Below are 22009 nucleotides of genomic sequence, written 5' to 3'. Positions count from 1 at the left end.
TATATATATCTCATATGTGAAGGATAAAATGACCCTCTGCTCCATCACTTTACATTTCCGTCACACTTAGTCTCTAATCTGACAAGATGTTCCTGATCTGTGACTGATTAGTCTTGATTTCTCTCAATTCCAACGCAGCATCAGAATGGTTCTGAATTAATATCTGCCCACACACTGTGGTGTGGAGTGATATTTACATGGATCCAGCAGGAGTGCTGCTATATATCAAAAGAAACCAGCACTCATTAAAATGCATGCCAAACAGAATGCAAGGTCAGATATAAGTGGTATAATTCTTCACCGAAGGCTGTAATGTATCCTTGAGTTTCAGAATATGTATAGGTCACTCTGCAGCAAATTAAATGAAATTGATGTTTCAGTGGAGGGTTTTACATTTGTACAGATTCACTGTAGCTGAATGCAAGTTTGAAAATACATCTATTTGGCTAATATTTCACATTATATAAATACCATTGCCTGTTGCTTCAATGGTTTATTTCTGTATATCCTTCACTATAAACTTATACAATGTCTTAATGTCATGGGCAATATTTTAGTTAAATTAGTTACTGCAGGTGCAGACTGCCATCATCTAGAGACATGTGCTGTGCTAAAGTTTTAGGCACTTTAGATGTTTAGATTCTTATCCATAATGCAATACCATCAGGAAGGCATCTGATCAGTCCAAAATATATTCTGCAGCATGACAATGACTCCAAACATACAGCCAGGGTCATAAATAACTTTCTTCATCGGCAGGAAGAACAAGGCATCCTGCAGCAGATGATATGACCCCGACAAAGCCCCGACCTCAACATCATCGAGTCATCGAGTGTGTAGCTTCGACCGGTGGATTTTAGCTGTTGTGCTCTAACTGTTGGTGCATATGCAGACATGTAAAAACCTTACTTTATTTATCCATATTATATTTTACTGAACACAACCGTTTGCCTCAAGTGGAAACGAAATTTGAATATCAAATGAGGGAAATGCACAAAAATATATCCATCTAAAATTGGCCAGCAACTGCAACAACACATTTGAATATGATGGAACATTTGTAAATATCCCATAAAGTCTATTCATGAAAATGCATACTTATGGATACAATTTAATACAAATTAAGGTCTTAGCCTTAGTGTTCATAGAATTTTTATTTATTGTTAAAATTTAATTAATTCAAACCCAAAGCAAAAAGTTATTATTATCAAGATATACATATATTTATCCCTCTCAGATACCCAACATAATGTATAATGCATATGTTATATTGCTTAAATGTATATGTATAATCAGATCTTCACTTTTTTAAAAAATCAACCAGGCATCAAATGTCAGGCTGTGCACTGTGTAGCTGTTTGATGGGTTTGCTCTATTTTGACGATCCCTTGCAAAGATACCGTTTTATATATTTCTGCATTTACATATTTCCTGCAGATGTCCCTCATCTAGGGGTTGAATGCTCTCCTTTGAGGCAGCAGGCCATACCACAAGGAACGTCACACACTGATGATGACACTGATTAAACTTCTGCTTTTTATACTACTGCTCTGCATCAAGGTAGGTATTACTCAGACTTACTCGCCCTTAAATTCACTTTATTTTCAGTTTAATTTAATTAAATTTTTCACACCATCATAAAATCATGGTGATCATTTTATTCCCATATACACTATCTTCATTTAATTAAATTTACCCTTCTGGATTTAGTCTGCTTGTTTTTAATCTGTGGATTTGTGCCAGAAATTCACAAAAAAAAAAAAAAAAAGCACACATGAATTTATCACGTCCACACACGTGATTTCAGACATTTCACATGTGAAAACATGAATTTCACGTTTTGTAAGCAAAACCCAGAGACTGTGGGGGTGACAACACAAGTTACTATCTGTGGGTGTTATGCCTGAAAACTTCCCACGCTTTATTTGACATCAGGGGGGAACCAAAAAAAAAAAACATTTGCAACCATCTGATTTCCTTGTTGTTTCAATGGTATCAGCTGGGAAGCACAGACAACACATTAACTGAGATGGGGGGGTCACACACAGCACTAACGTGGCCAGCTGTTTGCGGCCGCCACGTTATCACACGCCTCAAATATTTTCGATAACACTTTTATCCCTCCATGCCTTCAAAATGTCACCAAAGCCGGCTTTCAGTTTCTGACAGGCTGCCCTCTGAGGAACACAGTGATTTCATATTCGATATAAAACATAAATGCCATTGAACTGTTGTGGCCTGTGGCCTGTTGTGTGCAAATTATGTTTGTTGTATTGCAAAAGGAACACATATAAAGCTGGAGAATATTATTTATCATGTATTATGATGTTGTTTATGTGGATTATGAATTAAAATAAGCTCCTCAATCCGCACAGAAAAACTTCTACCGTTGTACAGTAAACCTTTTATGTTGCAAAACTGAACAAAGATAAAAAAAGCAGCTGAAACCCACTCTTCTCTGCAGATGTCCTGTGCCCTGACATTACTAACATCAACTGGGACAAAAATACAGCTCCAGTACAAAAATGAACCTTTTCTAGTAATCATTTTCAAAGAGACATAGCCATCAAAGACAGATACAAGATTAGATCTCATGCAGGTGAAAAAGTTTGGGATACAGTGTGACAGAGTCCAACACAATTAAAAGCCAAAGATGAAAATGTTAAGCCATGAATGATGTGGTACAAGCAAAAGAAGACATGCAGCCTATAGTCTTCCTGCTGTGAATAGTTGCTTTGATTGCAAATGTCTTAATCTACTCCAAGTTCTTTTTTTCCTATAAGGTTCCAACTCTTCGGCATGCCTGGTTAACAAAGAAGACCTTTGAGGCTACTGTTGTCAGCCTTTCCACTGGTCTTGTGGTGCGGTATCATTAGTGGAAGAGCTGGTGGATTCCCAGTGATATCAATGCTGCTGTTGACAACCAAGTATGGCAAGGCACAGTGCTTCATAAAGCCAATAGAGCTGGTGCCATCAGGTGGTTTAATTTTAATTAGCCTTAAAATAAATGTACTGTATGCACATAATTATTATACAAAACAATGGAGGCGTCCTGCTGATAAAGAGCTGCAGCTTTTCTGCACAAGTCACTCCTATAATATCTGAAAAAAATCATAAATTCTTGAAGTCATTTTGTCTTTATCGCTTCTCTTTGTGATTGTACAGATGTAATCAAATCAGTCAGATACTGAGGCTGCTATGTGAACTTCCCTCATCTATGCACTTCTGTGTATTTTGTTCCTCATGTTGATTTTGAATATCTTTTATTGGAGTTCTCAAGAATCACAACTCCAATTCATGTTAAAGGTCTTGGTAATTGCTTCAGTTTGACATTTCCCCCTCAATATTCCCATTGATGTGCATGTTTACAGTCACTGTCCAATCAACTCCACTGTGAGCAGCCCTGACCACAGCCAGTATCAACGGAAATGGAAATTTTACCGTCAGCTGCTTTAAGGTCAAGCCTTTTTGTCTTGTGTCAATTGCACAGATGCCCTATAATGAAAGTCCTGCTGCAATCACTTGACATGAGGGTCCATCTTTTCCTTCATTGCAGTCAAACTCATAACAAGAAATCCAAACACTGATCTCAGACTTCAAACCATTTCCTGGGGTATGGTAATAATAAACAATGAGATAAATGATCGGCACACTTACTGCGTGTCAGACACAATAAAGACAAACCAATTAAAGCACGGGTGAAAACGCCAGTCTTCCTGTTCTTTTGAACGGGGTTAGTGCGTTTAGGCTGCGGGAGTGAGGGCCGCAGGGGTGCCAAAGTGGCCTGCGGCAAGAAAGTTGAACCAAAATCAACTATTGGAGAAACGCAACCTGACTCATTAGAGCTGTAAACCCTGCCATGAGGGAGGACAAATACTACTAGGAAGAGTAGAGGACGTTTCTCTACATTTGCAAGTCAAGTGAGGTTCATGCTACAGTTACTTGTAAGATCCGTCCACTGTTGCTCTTTGTGGGCTTTCTTCCATTTTTTCTCACCGATTAAGGTTTGAGGTTAAATAGTTGATGACAATATTGACTCTTAAAGATCCCCTCCAGACATGTATTAAAATATATATATGAATGCTCTGCTTGGGATAATAATGTGTGTCTAATATTGTTTTTCACAAAGAAAGTATAATTACCATTTTAAAATCCTTAAAATGGCATCTACTCCTCCTCCCTCATTAAAAATCCAGATTCTATGAATTAGCAAATATTTTTCATTTCAGAGGTTTAACTGCTGGACACAAGATGTCTCCTACTTCACTGTAATGTCTGTACTCAGTGTATGTGCATTGGAGGCTTCAAATTTCCACCAATCACACCTACAAGTAATTTTGAGTCTCCAGTTCATTTGATCTGCATTATTTGGGATTACTGTAGTATTGGGCTCATATTCCCATGCCCCAGATGTCCAACAAAATAAATCACAATACTGAGATTCTTTATGATCAGTAATAAACATTAAAATGTACAGTATTAATTCTGTATGTTAAGCTTTAGCTGCAGTGTGTACAGTTAATAGTTGCTGCATTGACAAGAGTCAACCACAATAGATTCACAGGCACTTACAGAATGTGTGCCTGCAAGGTGATTTTGGCATGTGGCTTAAATAAAGCTAAGTTGTTATTGTTCCTTCAGGCTGGACAGTGCATGTTGGGAAACAATTATTTGCAATTTTAAAGTTCAGTCAAAACAGCTGCTGATGCTGCCAGCAGCAAAATACAAATCTATCCAGCTTCACAACATGAGTTTGGAAAACAGTAACAGTCTTCTGAACGTATTCTTTCAAACTGAACCCCCAGCTAGATACACTGTCCTTAGCTGCCCTCTGCTAACATGATAATCACATTATAACAAAATGCTCAGTAACTGCTTGATTTTATTAGTTGAATACTTTATAGACAAATAGAGGAATAGCTGAGTAATCCTACTGTATACCCTTAAACCAAGTTATATTACTATTTAACCATATATCTAAAAACCATATTACATAAACTGAAAGCTGATTGAAATGCAAAATGAAACAAAATGTAAAAACATGTATTTTAACAGTAGTAATGCTGTGTTCACATCATGGGTTTTCAAAGTCTGACATTGTGAGCCTCCCCTCATCTGCCATCAACCATGGCGCAATTTCAAATTGTGATCATTTGTGAGTTTTTAGTCTGTTTGTCCACTGGTTTTCAACACAGAGGCAAATATTTATATATGAATAGATAGTGAAGAGTGTCACTGTTTCAGAAAACGATTTCGAGCATATGTAATGCTATAAAAATACTGATAGTGCAACACACCAAAAAAGCTAATATTAATGGATTTTGTCACTCCTATTATTATGCTCTCTTTGTTTACTTCAGATTGGAGAATAATCATGATCTCAGTTTTGGAAATTCAGTTCCCATAATTTGTTGGATGTAAACAGGAAGTATGACTGTGACATGGATTCAGTGAGTTAGCTGTGGATGACAACTTGAGCCCTGTTTCTTCCGCCTACATTTGTTTACATTTGGGCAAACTGTCAACATTCCATTTAGCTATTTTCAGCTCCTGTTTGCAGTGTACCCATTAATATACCAACGACTGTTAATTAAATACTTTGATACGAACAAAAACCTAAAACCTAATGATTCTCAGGCACATTCTGGAGTTAGGGGGATTGTCTTTTTTCTATGATTTCTAAGCAGATCTGTGGACATTCATTTTCAATACACATCAGAGATTATGATATGATATCATTGGGAAGTTTAAGTCACATTCAATCAAAAAAAATATGTGTATCATGTCTGTCTCATCAGATTTGACTGAGCTATGATTCAAAGAAGACGAACGAGTTTTAACACAAATCACTGCTCATGTCTCTCATGTCCTCCACACACCCCCTTCAACTCACTTGCACCTAGGGCTGTGTGATATGACGATATATATTATGTGATGAGAAAAAAAACATCTGTCGTTGTATATTATGCTCTCGTTTATGTCGTTTTGACCCTCTTATGGCAATAATTTTCATCATTTGGAGTCTGTCCATCTTTTGCGCTGATTACATTGATAAATTACTCTTCACAAAGCTTTTAATGCATTTACAGTACATCTAATTTACTCACCAGAGGGGGCGATCTCGCACTCTTGTAAATTACACTTCTGCGTGTTCTCCGGCTGCGGCTCATGGTCGCACTGAGCTTGATCCACTTCTTCTTCTGTCTCAGCCTTTGTGTTAACGCACTTGATGAGTCGACGCTGCACTCCGCCACCACAAGACGCTGAACACTGCAGGAAGAATTTTACCAAGTTTTTTTTAAAACGTTTGGCAAACAACATACTTTAATGAATGTTACCATGATGCTAAACATGCAATAATACTGGTGTGGTCTTTCATGTCATGAATTCCCATCCAGTCTTATCATTTGTAGATTGTAGAGTCAGATTTATTTCCTAACTCTATTGGTCTATTATGATATGATTGAATTTTTGTCCATCGTTGGCTATTATAAGCATTACATTGTGCTTGTGTTCACATGTCCTCAGTATATAAATAAATAATAATATAAAGGATGCTGCAGACACGTTTTTTCCTCGACTGTGTGCAGATTAAAGACTTTTAGACTCTGGGGGGTTGCTTTGCCACTGCTGATGTGGTTCATGGATTAAAATGACTCTGTATCAAAAGACCTGTCTGTGTGCCTGCGTATGGACAGGAGCCACGTGGAGGGATGATAAAAGGAATTGAAATTGGGGAAGCAGTCATAATGGAAAGTGTGTGAGTCGGGTTATTAAGAGACATGAATGAGGACCGCAGCTCTTTGACTGTGTATTAACCACACTCGTAAGCGATAATATGAATTTTATAAGTTAAAAATGCTACTCACAGTTGAGTAATATGTTATCATCTGTGCATTTTGACACACTGCCTCCACTAACTTGATGTGACGGAGGTAAAAATACTTTGGGATGCGTAGGATTTCTACTGTCAATCAATTAAGAGTCATCAATACTAAATTTAGACACAAAAGGTGAATAATGAGGTTGCAGGGGAAACAAATTGAAAGGGTATATTGCCTTTACACTCCTGACACACGTGTGTATTTCCCCAGAGTCTATCCATCCATTTTCTGCTGCTGATCCTGAACTAGGTCATTGATTTGTCCATAGTCTTTCACCCAATGTTCACCCAAAAGTTTATTCCACATTCTGCCATTATTCCAGGTCAAGTCAATATATTTCCCTCTCTTGCTTTGATTCCTCCCAATTCATTTGACCAGTCTGTTCGTCATCCCTCTTTTTCTGGAGTTAAACAAATCATCAGCTTCGGCTGGTGATTTTCTATATTTTTCTTATTGTCAACAATCTCACATGCAGAGCCAAACCAACAATGAATTCATCCTAATAAGAATTGTGTGTGTATCCAAAGCCTGATATATTGTATTGTTGTTGTCCAAAAAATATTAAAAACATGTCAATGAACCACACCGCTGCACTGGTTGACACGTTCTAAAAGACTAATAACAATTACCACATTTTCGGTCTCAGGAGAGAGGTTTCTTGTACGTCAGACACCACTGCGCATGTAAGGGAATGCAGTTCTATTTACAATGCTTCAATATCTTGTTGTGCTACTAATGTGAATGCTGTATTATTGAAGTAGTTTCTGAACAAACTACTGTAACAGTAGTCGTCAGGGTGAAGGAAAATGTCACCCAGTGCAGCAGTGTGACTCACTGATGTGTTTTTAATAGTTTTTGGGCAACAACAGAGGTCTGCGTCACAGAGGAATACAATATATGTAAGGCTCTGGATACACACCATACTTGTAAGCAGGATCAGTTCATTATTGGTTTGGCTCTACGCATGAGATTTGTTGACAATAAGAAAAATATAGAAAATGGCCTTGTCCTTTTACTTCAATCACAGAAGTTTTTAGAGCACTATATGAATTATCTTGTGACCCTGTAGAAGTTTGGAAAATGGATGGTTGGACAGACAGCATGACTTTTTTATAGATTAGTATTCAAGTTCCCTAAAATGTAATTTCGATCCTTTGTCAAACCTAATAAAACCACATCAATGAGCAGGAGATTATGTTCTCCATGAAATTGGTCTATGAATCAAATGTCAAGATAGATCATTCCCTCTTGTTTTTAGTTGTTTTGTGTTTGTGTGTGTGTGTGTGTGTGTTTGTGTGAGTGTGTACTGTACCTGTCCCCAAGATCCAGTAAGCCACTGAGCACAAGGCTGGTTGTTACACGTTTGAATGTTACTGGGCTGAAGCTCCCTGTCGCATAGATCCTCCTCTGGACAGGTGACTATACGCTGCTGCTCACCTCCTCCACACACCTCAGAGCACTGAACAACACACAGACATGTGCACACACACACACAATGACAGACATAAGCAATAATGTATTTAAGTTCATACAGTATAGAGCCTTGACTAGGTTGATTGCTAAGCTTGAATTCAGGAGGAAACTAACAAAGTTTCTGCAGCGTTCACCAAGTTAAATTTAAGACTTTTTAATACCACATAGAAAGCAATTTAATACTTGTTTCACCATCATACCATACAATATATGACAGTATGATGGAAAACTAGTAGGGACAGTATGGCCTAGTATTATTTATTGTATAACAATAATTCATAATAATATAATCAATTAATAAACACATCCTGGAAAAGCAGCAGAAAATGGATGGATTAACCAATGACAAAACTTTAATTCATTTAAGTTAATTTAAGTTTTTGACACTTCTACTGTCAGTACCAGTTTGACAGTGTTTGCAACTGGTCTGATAGTGTTGACTGAAACTCCACAAAAGAAGCATTTAAAAGCTTCCTGCAGCACAATCCACCGTAGCTACAATCTAGGCTTGCAACTAACAATTATTATTATTGATTAATCTGCCAATTTTTATTTTTCTTGATGCATCGTTTTGTCTATAAAATGTCAAAAAAAATATGATAAAATGTATAGAAAGTGTTCTGAAACTGTTTGAAGTTCAAGGAGTGTAACAGTATATTTTGCATGATTTAAAAATGGACGACAACAAATTGTGTGTGATTTATGTCACTGGCAACAACAGCATAACTTTGTTTGTTTTTTTTGAAAGCGTTTTCTGAACATTCCAGGCAGTCTCTGGCTTTTTTAAATCTCAGTTGCGACTTGCAGACTTGGCTCTTGTGTCAAATAGACACTGTGAATATTTAGTACTTTTCGTTACATAATTGCTGCACAGAAATTCAGTCGAAAGCACAGATTGTTCTGAAATGTCACACAATATCACACTCCTCAACAGCAACCTTTTCGATGCCTCAACCCGGGCAAAAATAACATAATTTCAAAAGTAGTGGAAGATGATTGAGAAGAAGATGTTCACAGTGACTAATTACCCATTTTAAAGTTCTGCACATTGATTTCAATCTCCACTGAAATGGATGGAAACAAAATAGACAAAGAAATCAATAAAAATGAATTAAAAACATATAGTGTGTTCTGAAAAATGTCTGCAGGAATATATAGTAAATGTATTTCAGCAGGAGGAATGTTCAGCAAGTAAGTAAATGCAGTGATGATTATAATCCTTTAACAGCCTGTTGTACTGTTTGCATTTTTGATGTGGTGCTGAAAGGTTCTGACTAATATCACTATTTTATTTGAAAATCCATGGGGCACGCATTGAGTAAAATTTCTCCAGTCCAACATCCTCATACAATATAGGCTTGCAAAGAATCGCACAAGGACAGACACACTTGAAACTGACCTTATGGTATACTGTCAGATACGCATTTCATAACCTTCCAGTGTATCCTATTCAGATTCAATAGGTGGTGAAACCAGAGTATACACACTGTCTGTCATTATTTGCTTTATGTTACTCACCTCACCCCAGGAGGAGGTGTACCAGTCGAGACATGGCTGAAGGTTACAGGGCAGTTGTGTTTGTGGCCTGGAGGACATTGCCCGGCAGTGGAAAGGTCGCAGGGCCCTATGATCCCGCATGTCAAAACACTGGACCTCTCGTGACTTAAGGCCGCTTTCACAATTCTTGGAGCACTGGGAAAAGACATATGATTGTTATTCAAACAGCAGGAGCTGGTGGATTTTGTGTGTATCCAGTAGTCTTGAGTCTAAGGCTACTGGATTTGCTATGTGGTTTTTACTTCCTCTTCCACGAGGCTTAAATAAGCTGAATTTAGCTGAATTAAGCTCATTGGATGAGTAGCAAAATACCCTCAATGCCAAACAGCAATTCCAGGACTTACTACATCTGGATATACTATGGCCTGAATGACTACTGGTTGTAAAAACAACTAGAAAAGCTTTTACACTCGAAGCATTTCATTGTTTCTTACCACTTCACTTTTCCAAGACAGTTTGTTTTCATTATATTTAGGGCACATAATTTTCAGTTTTATTTTTGAAAACCTGGGAACTTAACACAAAAAGTCTGAAGCTAGAAACAGCTGTGCTTTGAGTTAAAGCTAACGTCAGCATGCTAACATGCTCATTAAAACAATGTTAACATGTTGATATTAAGCATGTATAATGTTCACCATGCTCCCCATCTTAGTTTAGCGTGTTAGCATGCTAACATTTGCTAATTAGAACTAAACCTGAGGTACCATAGAGGCTGATGCGAGTTTTTCAAGTCTTTGGTCATCATAAACCAAAGTGTTAGACAAATTTAAATTATGACCTGCTGGTGGTGCTAGAGGAAAAGGAATCAACAGTGTCTTGACATGATTATCTTTATGGCAATCCATCCAATAGCTGTCAAGACATTTCACTCAAAACTATTAGAAGGAAAAGTCAGGGGATCACTAAAGGTATTAGGCTTCATCCTTGGGGGACAATCCTCTGTACCAAATTTCATCACAATCCATCCAATAGTTGTTAAGATATTTCAGTTTGGACCAAAGTGGTGGACCAACTGACATTACAATCCCCACAGCTGTGCCGCTAGCATGGTTACAATGTAGTGAAAACTCAATAAAAATGAAATAAATACATAAATCCAAGTCATAATAAGATTTTGAAAATATCTTTAGCAGTGCATATACAAAAAAATGTGGTTATATTCCAGGGTAAAGACAGTAAAAACCAAGCAAGTAAAACAATGACCACATCATATTTCAGCCCATTTTGGTATCATCATATACCAAGTACAGAACCAGTCCAAAGTTTTGACACACCTTCCAATTCACTTCAATGAGAAAGTGTGTCCAAACTTAATCTGGCATTGTAGTCTCACCTTGCTCCATTCCCCAACTTTCCACATGGAGCAGGGGCGCAGGTAACACCGTTGGGCAGGTGCAGGCCTCTTGGCTGGGTCACAGTCAGCATCTGAGCCAGTGCTGCAGGCCAAAGTCCTCCAGATGGCACCCAGACCACAGGTGGTGGAGCACTGCCAACAAAAATGTATTGTAGCAACACTACTTACATTTTGTTGGGTGCAAAAACTTCTCCAGCATTCACAAGAAACTTCAATCCGAAGGTATTTTGTGTGTGTTGTGATCAGCCTTGAAGCTTTTTCATGATATCTAAATAAATGCAAAATCTTTGAATATTATGTACAACACAGCATGAGTGCCAATACAAGCAAACATCTGTCAAATGCGCCATAAAAATTCATTACATAAACTGACATTATCGGCATTAGCTCTAGGTCAAATGCTCCCTCCAAAGAATTCAGTTAAAGATACTGTGTTGCATAATAAACAGATAAAAAACAGATAAAGACATTAATAGTTAGACAAAGCTCAGCTTTGTCCCTCTCCCACAGAATAAGCACAAAAACAGAACGTGTGGATTCATGCAGACTCACTGCGCTCCAGTTTCCGGTGACCCAGTAGGCTGCTGTAGTAACTTGTGTGGAGGCTGGAGATTGGATTGATGATGGTAGAGGAAGTGACCCCGGAGTAGGTGAATGGGTTGGCAAAATGGGCACAGCAGGTGTTGGTGATTCCATGTGCTGTGCTGGTGTAGTGCCAGGATCACTCTTATTGCTAATAGTACTCACCACTGGGGGAAGAACAATTTCATTGTAGTCAAAATCACTTAAAATAAGCGATGGGGAGTGGGATGTGGAATCTATTCCAGTTCTTGCATTGACAGCAGGTTTGGTCAGTGTCTGCTCGGTTGTAGCTGGCTGGAAACCAGCTGGAGAAGATTGAGTGACTTCCTCCAGGTTTGTAGGAGGTAAGAATTCTGTTCCAGTTAATGATGTGGTGTCATCTGAGGCCTCTTGGTTACCTGAGATTAGCAGATGGGGATTGGGAAGAGGAGTGGATTTCTCAGGGACGGGAAGTGAGGTCGCACTGAGGTCATGGTCAGACACCCATGAATTACCCTTGCTAGTGGTACTTAAATGAGTTTGATCCAAGTCAGTAGTTGGAAATATTATTGATTGATTGGTTGTTTGAGGTATTTCTGAAGTTCTTTCGTCCAGTTGGACTGAATGATAGGTCTTAACCTGAACTGTAGTTTCTGGCATGGGGGAGCCTAAGGGTTCTGGACTCTCTACATCTTCTTGGGATGCAGAGACTTTAGGTCCTTGTGTACTTTCTTCATCATAATTGTACACAAAATCATCCTCCGGCTCTTGAGCAATTGCTGTTGTAGCTATGATACTACTGCTAGTGGTTTGAAGTCCAGGAGTGGGAGCAGCATGTTTTGGAGTCACAGTGAGGTCCTCAGTATGATTTTCCTCCTCAGTGAAATCATCATAGTTATTTTCAGCCTCTTCCCCATCTTGCCCCCATTTCACATCCTGTGTAGGCTCCTTTGTTGTGAAAGCCAGACTGGGCATTGTGCTAATGTTTTCAGGCCACCACAGATCGCTATGTCTCTGTTTTTGTGAATGCTTAGTTGTGGACAATGGTGGTGAGCGAGTGGTAGAAACAGGCAGAAGATAATCCTCTGAAAGAAAGTCATCCAAATCATCTGAATTCATTTGCATGGATTCTTTCGTTGCTGGGTTTCCGTTGTCCTTCACATTGTCCAGATTTGTTTCCTGTGGCCCTGCAGTTGTTGAAGGGTGGGAAGTGGCCTCTGAAACTGTAGAAATGGCTGAACTCGCCGTTGGGGCTCTTGTAGTCTCCATGTATGCATTTTCTTTCACGCTGCGGGTCGGCTTGGCCTCCCGTGGAGTATCAAATTCCTGATTGTCCTCGGAATCTTTTCCCTCACTCTCATCTGACAAGTCTTCATGGAAATTGATAAAGTTATAGTCATAGTAAAAATCATCAACTTCAACACTATTTTCCTGAGAATTATCAATATTTTCTATGTTATTATGGTAGTGGAAATCTCCCTCAACAATGTTATTTAAGTCATTATGAGTTATTGGCTGGGCTTTGGTGGTGCTGTATTTTGGAGGTGGTTTGGCCACAGGTTTGGAGTTAATTTCATTGAGCACTTCTTTGCTCGACCAGCCGCTTCCAGACCAGTCGATGCCTCCAAAATTATCCACTACTTGTGGGCAGTCCTGGATGTAGCAGGTAGTGACAGCAAGCGGCTTCTTCTGTGGGTCACAGTCAACACCTGTGTTTCTAGAGCAGGTTACATTGCGGCGACGTACTCCACTTCCACAAGTCAGTGAACACTGCAGGAAAGAAAAGAGACAACTGTTATATATATATCAGATCAGTGTTTAGCCAAACTTATACTTTTGAAATGCTCTTTAAAACTGAGTATATAACTGAGTATATAATATAATATAATATAATCTAGTAAATGCAAGCTGAAAAACTGTTCACATTTAAACAAAAAATTATTGTGATTCTGCTCCTTGTGCATGTCAATCCAAATCCTAACAACTGTGATGGAAAAAGCTAGATCATCTTAAATCACCCTACGCTATGGAACTCCTACAGATCACAACCAAAGGCATAACTTAGACTGAAACATGACTAAGTGTCTAAAGCCATGCTAGCGGCTCTGGGAGGGTGTAGGCAGGTACAGCAGTGTTATGAGCTGAATGCTAACATCGGCATGCTAATTTGCTCACCATGACAATATTAACATACTGATGTCTAGCAGGTGATGTGATTCAGCAGGATAAGTAAGAATCTTAGCTTAGCATATTTGCGTGCTAATTAACACTAAATATAAAGAGCAGTTGAAGCTGATAAGAATGTCATTAGTTTTGCAGGTATTTGGTCACAAATCAAAGTATTTGACAAACTGATATTTTGACTGTGAACCATGATTGTTATTCATTTGAAAGTTATTTCAGTCTGGACCTAATTGGTGGACCAACCGCCACACCAACAATGCCATCCCTAGAGCTACACCGCTAGCATGGTAAAAAACATAATGAGGTACAAAGACACAGTGGGAGAAGGGTGAGGTGGGGTCAGGAAGTTCAGACAGGGTCAGCGTCTTTTCTTCTTTCCTCAGGTTGTAAATGCTAAATATGCCTGTTAATCTTGCTTCAATTTGAGGAACCATCTTAAAGGTAATTCATTTATTTCTAAATAAATTAATTAAAATGTATGTGTGAAATGCAGAAATGGACATGACACAAAATACAGAGAGTATGACCATTATGTAGTTATGGCCCTAGTCCCAAATGTATAGATCTGAGGCAATATCCAGCTATAACCAATCAGCAATATCATAAAACCATCTCTAAAATGTGTGTGTAACAGAAATGAAGGCTGTGGGTCTGTCTCTAGTGTATCTGTTGAATTTCTAGCTTTTGTATTTCGAAAAAGCTGGAGATGTGAAAATGTCTTATGACATGCTGCAAGAATGTAGAAATTTGCTGTATAAGAGCTAGAAGAAGATAAGAGCATGACTGACTTTTAAAAAAAGATCATCACAAGAAGAACATCTCTTTCACAGAAAGATCTTTTCACAAAATGTGAAAGTAGCTATAAGACATTCTGGAGATGTGCAGAACAATTTGCATTTTCATATCTTTTTGACAATGCTCATATTCCAAGCCAGACTCACCTTTGACCAGCTGCCAGTGGTCCAGTCGGCTGGGCAGGGGATGTGTGTGTTACAGGAGGATAGTGACTCAGGTTTGGGTATGTGTTCGCATTCACTGGGCTGCAGGGCTTTCTGCTCCTCCACACTTATTGCCTGTATGCAAAGCACTGTCCTTTTAGCCAGGCCTGAGCTCCCACAGCTCGATGAGCATTTCTGCCACTCCCCGACCCACCACCTATACACAGAGACACAAAAGACACGAAACATTTCCAATTTAATGGTATACTTGTTATGGAACATGACAATGTTTTACAGCGGTGCAAATGCTAATGACTCACACATACGGTTTTGGCTGATGGATGAAAGTTCAGTGAACTTCAATTGTCACTTAGCACACAATGTCCATATTATGTCTTCAGCATGTTAATTATTGCTGGTCATTAGCAATGTCTCAAGTTTTGCTTCACCAAAATGATGAAAAATTACATGTCAAAATCTTCAGCTCTCAACCTGACTCACATTTTCTGCTACTCAGTGAAGGACTAAATTGTAACAAGCAAAAGGCCAAAAAGTCATTTCTGTGTTACGTTGATGGTTGTCTCAGCATTACTCAAGCTTCTTGACTCGAACCACAAAATGGTGTTTTGAAGAGAAACACTGCTAGTTATTTTTTAGTTGTAGCTGAGGTGCTCATCTAATTAGCAGCCCCACAGTAAATGGTTAACTGCAAGATAAACTTTGACTATTCAAAAGCCACTATACAAAAACACATACTGTACATACAGTAAATAGTGGCCAAACAATTGCACAACAATAATTACCCATGAAATTTCTAATTTCAAACAGCAGGTACATACTGTGTGTACAGTACCAGTCAAAAGTTTGGACACACTTTCTCATTCAAGTGAATGTGAAGGTGTGTCCAAACTTTTGACTGGTGCTGTACATCGTGTTCCAATGAAAACCGGATAGTCTGAACAACCAAGCAGCTAGAAATAACCACCAGCTGCTCTCTTACCGCATGCACAGTGCCATGTGTGCATGAATCATTTCCTGTGAGTTCCTGTGAACTGTCTGTCTAGGTAAAAATTAAAAAATTAAATTTTGCATGGGAATTGTGGATCACCACCAACAATGGAAAACAGTATTAAGCATACAAACGTATGCTATACAAACAACAAACAATGTTAAAAAACATACACGTTTAACATTGATACCCTAAACAATGCAAAGAACTTTCAACAGCACACACTTCGTCCTTGTACCATTAATTGTTACATTCACAAACTGAGCAGACTAAGAACTCAAACTTGAATCTTGGTACACCTAAAGCATCTGTAGCAACAGAACTGGTAATGATCTCTATGCCAAATATTAAAACTCAAAGAGAAAAATTAGCTATTTCACAACTGATACTACAAGCTAATAATCTGCAGTTTGGTGCGATAAAACGTGTGGGCGTAAACAAGTCTGAGTATTGATTCTTTGATCTCAGTGCAGCAACCTGCCAGCTGTATCCAGGGAGACCTCTCCTGTTTCTCCTGTCCCTTCCTCCCTCACTAAATAGAACAAAGCAGAATTAGGAAACTGAAGAAGAAAATAAAATACACTATCAAAGAGTGGTGCTGTAAATATTTGGCTTCTTTTTTTTGGGGGGGGGGGGGTAATAACTTTATTCATTCACTGTCCTCTGTGGTCCTCTTGACCTCCTCTTTAAACAAAATGTTCCTATAATCAACAGTAGGTTAAAAAAAAGCACTTGTAGACACCAATACATGATTGAAAGACGCGAACAATAACAAAAGCGATTTAATGTTTTCTGGTGCACTTTGGTCCTATGTATAATCTATGAGCGAGGTGCACAAGATTACAATAATCTAATCTAATTTCATATTATTCTTCTAATTTTACCTCATCACTACATGTTTCTGTTGGATCTCTAGCAGTTTACTCAGTAATTTACATACTCATTTCACTAATGTAAGAAATTGACTATATTCATGCTATTTATAGACAGTTTTAAGATGTCAAAAATCTTTCAATACTGACATTTCTTTGGCTGACAGAAGCTGATGAACTCTATAGATTACTCAGTACCTCTTTATATGGTTCGATGTGCAGCTGAAGCGTGTTAAGACTGCTTGAATAATATTTTATGTCTGACATGTTTCCCCACACAAAAGTTCAATAAAACGATTTTAATTAAATCTACTTCTTCTCCCTTATTGAAATATTCAGAATCTATGAATATGCAATATTATTCATTTCCAAAGTTTAATTGCTGGACACAATTTTTCACTGAAAAGTCCATTCTCAGTGTGCACTGGAGGCTTCCAATTTCCACATAACACTTTTGTAAGTTTCATACTGGACAACGATTGGCTCCGAACTAGTTATGATGTCACAAATCATGCTCGTAAACCCACCGCTTAAACTCAGATTTTAGGTGAGCTCAGATAAACTTTCCTCCCTTCAGCAGATGAATGTGAAAACAGCCTTCTAGTGTCAAACTCTGCACATACATCATTCTGCACAGTGAAGCTCAAAGATCCAAGTGAAGTAACAAGAAGCAAAACGCATTTGAGTGGAGGGGCACTTTAATTGTTTGCTAAAACTGCAATTGTGAGCCACAGAAAGGCACCTGTCCTCACATGTACGGGTGCAATTCCATGTTACTATTGTTTGGAGTCATGATAGTTAAATTAGCAGACCGGTGAGTTGGGAGACGATAAGAGAAGACTCCCAGAACTAAATTCAACTTGAAATGGTTGTAACATGGACACTAATTATATTTTTAAGGATGCAAGGTTAAATGTGAATATTGCAATTATTATTATTATTATTATTATTATTATTATGTTACTTGTATCACTTTATAGTTTCAGCAACAGATTTTTGCATGGTTTTTGTGATGTCATTCATACTACAAAGTGTTTGCTCCTGCAGGGGCTGAAATACAAGCCTCTTTTACTGTGTGTGTGTGTATATGTGTGTATCTGCAGGTGTCATTTTGTAAATAATGTCCAGGAGGTAAACTCACATGACTGGACACGGATCTTTGTTGCAGCTGGTTTGGTTATCATCGGGTCGGGCTAAGGGGTCACAGAAGTGCTCCTCTACTATCCCAGTTGTCTTCTCCACACAGTGAACAATCTGCCTCTGAACACCTGGAATACCAGAGAGATGAGAAAAAAAACTTTTGTGAGCAAGCATGCACAAACACAAACAGCTCCCAGCAAGGAATAATAATAGCCTAGTACCTAGAAGACACCTAATCAAACATGAGTAGGTGATGGTGAATGTAAGAGCTATTTAAAAATATCATTAGTGAATACACAGCACAAATGTTACCTAAGCACACCAAACCAGGATAAACACTAACACAGTGTGGACATAACACATACATATAAAACCAGTTGCAAGTTTTCAATGTACAAAGTAATACGATATGTCACATGTGCCAAAGCTGTCACTATAATCCTTAAATACACATGCAACACATTGCGAATGGCTCTCTAATCACATAAACAGAAATCAGTTTCTTCCCCTCCATCTAAAATAAGACTAGCTGGACAGAAATACATTTCAGTATCTACCAGATTGACGAGTGTCACATCCAGGTTTCAGACAGCATTACACAAAGCATTAGATAAAAAGAACTTGTCTCCTAAGGCTGTGACAGATTTATCTCCTGTTGTGATATTGCTCTCCATCATTACTCTTGTCCTCCCAAGGGGGTTTCCACCTCATCAGAGCAGGAGAAACCTCTCACCTCTTTGTTGCCTCCTGCTCTGAGCCTGCTGAGCATTCACAATGCGCATCTGGTGACTAATTCACACCTTCAAAGGCAGCTTCTGAAGGACAACACAGCTACATTGATTGAAAATCAGATGGAGGCAGAAAGAAAAAAAAATAAATGAAGTAGAAAAAATGCAGGAGAAAAACACTCTCAGCCATGTTGATTAGATGACCTTTTGGCTAAATTGAACTGCCAATTGAATAAATACTTTTTTTGATGTCACACTAAGGTGGATATGTTGATCTAATACATTTTGAATGTGGATGAAAACCTGTTCCTGGCACGTGGACACAGGACAGGTATTGTGCCTTGATGCGCTGTAATTGAATTAACCTTAAAGAGCCTTTTCACATGTGAGGAAAAGTGGAGGAGAAGGTGGATTTTCTAAAGAAAACATCTATCTGGTGTGGTCACAGGTACATTTGGACTCATTTTTGTAAGACAGCTTTTTACAGAGCTGTAATAGTAAAGTTGGATACCAAAGCTAGTGCTCACACTGACAACGTTGTATATACTACTACTACTACTACTGTATATATATATAATTGCTATTCAATAATCCATACCAATGAAATCCATTCCACATAAGTTGGCTGACTGCAATTAAGCAAAGCCTGTAAGCCATTTAAATGGGAGTGCCAACTTTTTAAATAAGGATTAAAGGATAAGGCTGGAGATTTTCTATATGTTTCTTACTGTCAACAAATCTCATGTGCAGCACCAAACCAACAATGTGTTGTTCCTAATTACAAGTATTGTGTGTGTATCCATAGCCTGATATATCTTATTCCTCTGTGCTGTAGACCTCAAAAAGGGGGTTCTCAGGAGGTAGCGCAACAAGCTTGCAAAGCACTGTAAATGGAACTGCGTTCTCGTGCATGCTCTGTGGTGTTTGCCGTACAAGGAAATGCTCTCTGGAGAATGAAAACATGATTTTTTAAACAAACTAACGTGATCATAATCTTCGGGGTGAAGGAACATGTCATCTGGTGCAACGGAGTGGCTCACTGATGTGTTTTTAATAGTGTTTGGACAACAACAGAGGCGTACAGAGGAATAACGCATATAAGGCTTTGGATACTCACACAATACTTGTAAGTAGGATCAGCTCATTGTTGGCTCTGCACATGAGATTTGTTGGCAATAAGAAAAATATAGAAAATTGTGTACCTTATCCTTTAATAGAGAGTTGTAGAAAGTGCAAACAAAATATGTCTAGAGTTGACATGTGAAGCTACTTTAATACATACTGTAAACACAGAGGACTATGTACTGGATGACAGGTAAGCAATGATTAGAGTTGTATCTCTAGGTAACCCCCGAAATCCCATGAAAACAAGAATTCTTGAATGTACAAACACAGAACGGGATATCTATAAAAAACAGTTTCCCTTTTCAATTGACGTATGCTGCGTTCTGCACTGAAAAGCAAAGAAATAGACAGTTTACACAGCAGATATTGTGACTTGTCATAGAAGGAAAAGCATGATGATTAATGATGGCTCTGTTTTACTCAAGTGTCTCAGTAAGTCATGGTAGTGTGACAGTACACACAATACACGTACTTTTTAACAGTACTTAACCATTTAACAACATATTATATATCAAATACTAGTAGTTTATATTAACTGTAATATTTTGTATATTCAACATGTCATTTTAGAAGTGATTTAAAGCCTATTAGTCATGTTATCTTGAAGGTGCAAAGTGTGTTAATTCTGATTCTGTATTATCTGTATTATCTCAAAGGATCCAATCATTTGTTTCAGTGCAGTGTTTACTTGTGGTGATGTTTAATAGGGCTTTGATAGCAGCAGTATAAATAAAAGACTGGATGAGTACAGTTACATTGATGTCAGTGGCGAGCGAGGTGAATAGAGCAACCACACCAACATCAAAGACTCCAGTCTGGTGTGAGATATAAAATCCTTTTTATGAACTTTTAAATATCAGGTTTCACTATTCTTTCTGGAAAATCTTTGAAACCACAGACTTGAATGTGTTTTTATACTATGCTAGTTTCAGAAAAGGTTAACTGTTTAGCCACATGACTTTAAAATCCTATATTCATTCAGCAGGATAAGGCAACAGTTTCATTGTTTTCCTTTGATTTAAACTGTAAAGTCCCAAATTGATCTTCAAGCTCCGTCATGCAGCTCTTATGGTAGATTAGAGAGAACCAAACTCCACACTGAAAGAGTTTCAGCTTCATAAATAGCTTGATACGGATTTGTAGACAGTGCAAACTAAATGTGTTTAGAGTTGACTTGCTTAATTATTGAGACATCCTTCTGTTCAGCTTAGTAGTGTTTGTATTGTCCTTTCACCCGCTGCATTTGAAAATTTCCAGTTTTTTGATAAAAAGGTACAAGCTTGTGTACATAAAAAATTGGAGAGGTCAACTATGACTCCCATGAAGCACTGTGGAAAGAAACATCTCACCACCTTGTTTAAAATTCTGTTGAATGTGCCGCTGAAAGCCAAAGATTAAAGTTTGTAGAAAACTAATAATACATTCAGAACTTTAAATAAACTTTAAATATATTCACTTTCATATTCTGGGTTAAGGATCAGTAAATTCAAAAACTTTTCTCAGGAAGGAGCCATTTCCCTTTTCAACTTACTGGAAATAAGTCATTCAAGTCTCACTTGTACACTATAAAGAGTATTCAGTGTTAAGTCAAGAGGGGTCGATGAAAATATATAAAGGGATAAATGGATGTGGGAATATGTTTCTTTTTTCTTGCCTCTCTATTTTGAATATATGAATGAATTATGTATGGTATAGTGTAATTCTGTGGAATTAAATATACATTCATTAAACTGGATACATTCATCTAGTAGAACTTATAATTGTACTGGATGTGCTGGTATTTATATGTTGATGTGTGTTTTTAGATTTGTCTGTATAATTGTTGGTGTGATAGAGACTATGTAATGGTGTTGCATGAAAAAGAATGTTTTTAATATCTGGTAATTGTTCTGTGTGTACCTGTCCAGGGATTACAGATGGAAATTAGCTACTGGCTAAATATGGCATAAATGATCTCTTCTCATTTTGAGTTTTAATTTGTTTCTTCTTTTGTAACCTCCTGAATAATTTAACAAGGTTGTTTTTTTATATAATATACAAATGTGACTTTGAATAGTTGTGTGTGAACTGTAAACTTTCTGATTCAGAATTGTAATGGTCAAGGATTTGATATTTTTGTCGGAGGATGTATAATTGCTTTATTCAGCATTATTATCAAAGATGCTCTTCAGTCCAGTCGTTCTT

The 22009-nt window shown here is 37.9% G+C and overlaps 1 protein-coding gene across 1 annotated transcript in view; it reads right to left on the bottom strand.

Moving 5' to 3' along the window:
* Positions 1-22009, bottom strand: part of LOC122984305 (A disintegrin and metalloproteinase with thrombospondin motifs 7) — a 91124-nt gene that overhangs the window by 10218 nt on the left and 58897 nt on the right. The window contains exons 17-23 of the mRNA XM_044354670.1: positions 17974-18100; positions 14955-15168; positions 11821-13599; positions 11248-11400; positions 9876-10049; positions 8197-8343; positions 6108-6270 (exon numbers count right to left, since the gene is read on the bottom strand). Of these exons, the coding sequence (XP_044210605.1) occupies positions 6108-6270; positions 8197-8343; positions 9876-10049; positions 11248-11400; positions 11821-13599; positions 14955-15168; positions 17974-18100 (2757 nt within the window). The remainder of the gene's footprint in view (positions 1-6107; positions 6271-8196; positions 8344-9875; positions 10050-11247; positions 11401-11820; positions 13600-14954; positions 15169-17973; positions 18101-22009) is intronic.

This window comes from Thunnus albacares, chromosome 1 (assembly GCF_914725855.1).
Source record: "Thunnus albacares chromosome 1, fThuAlb1.1, whole genome shotgun sequence".
Classification (NCBI taxonomy): Eukaryota; Metazoa; Chordata; class Actinopteri; order Scombriformes; family Scombridae; genus Thunnus; species Thunnus albacares.
Note: the sequence above shows the minus strand (reverse complement) of the source record. Positions and strands in the feature narration are given on the sequence as shown.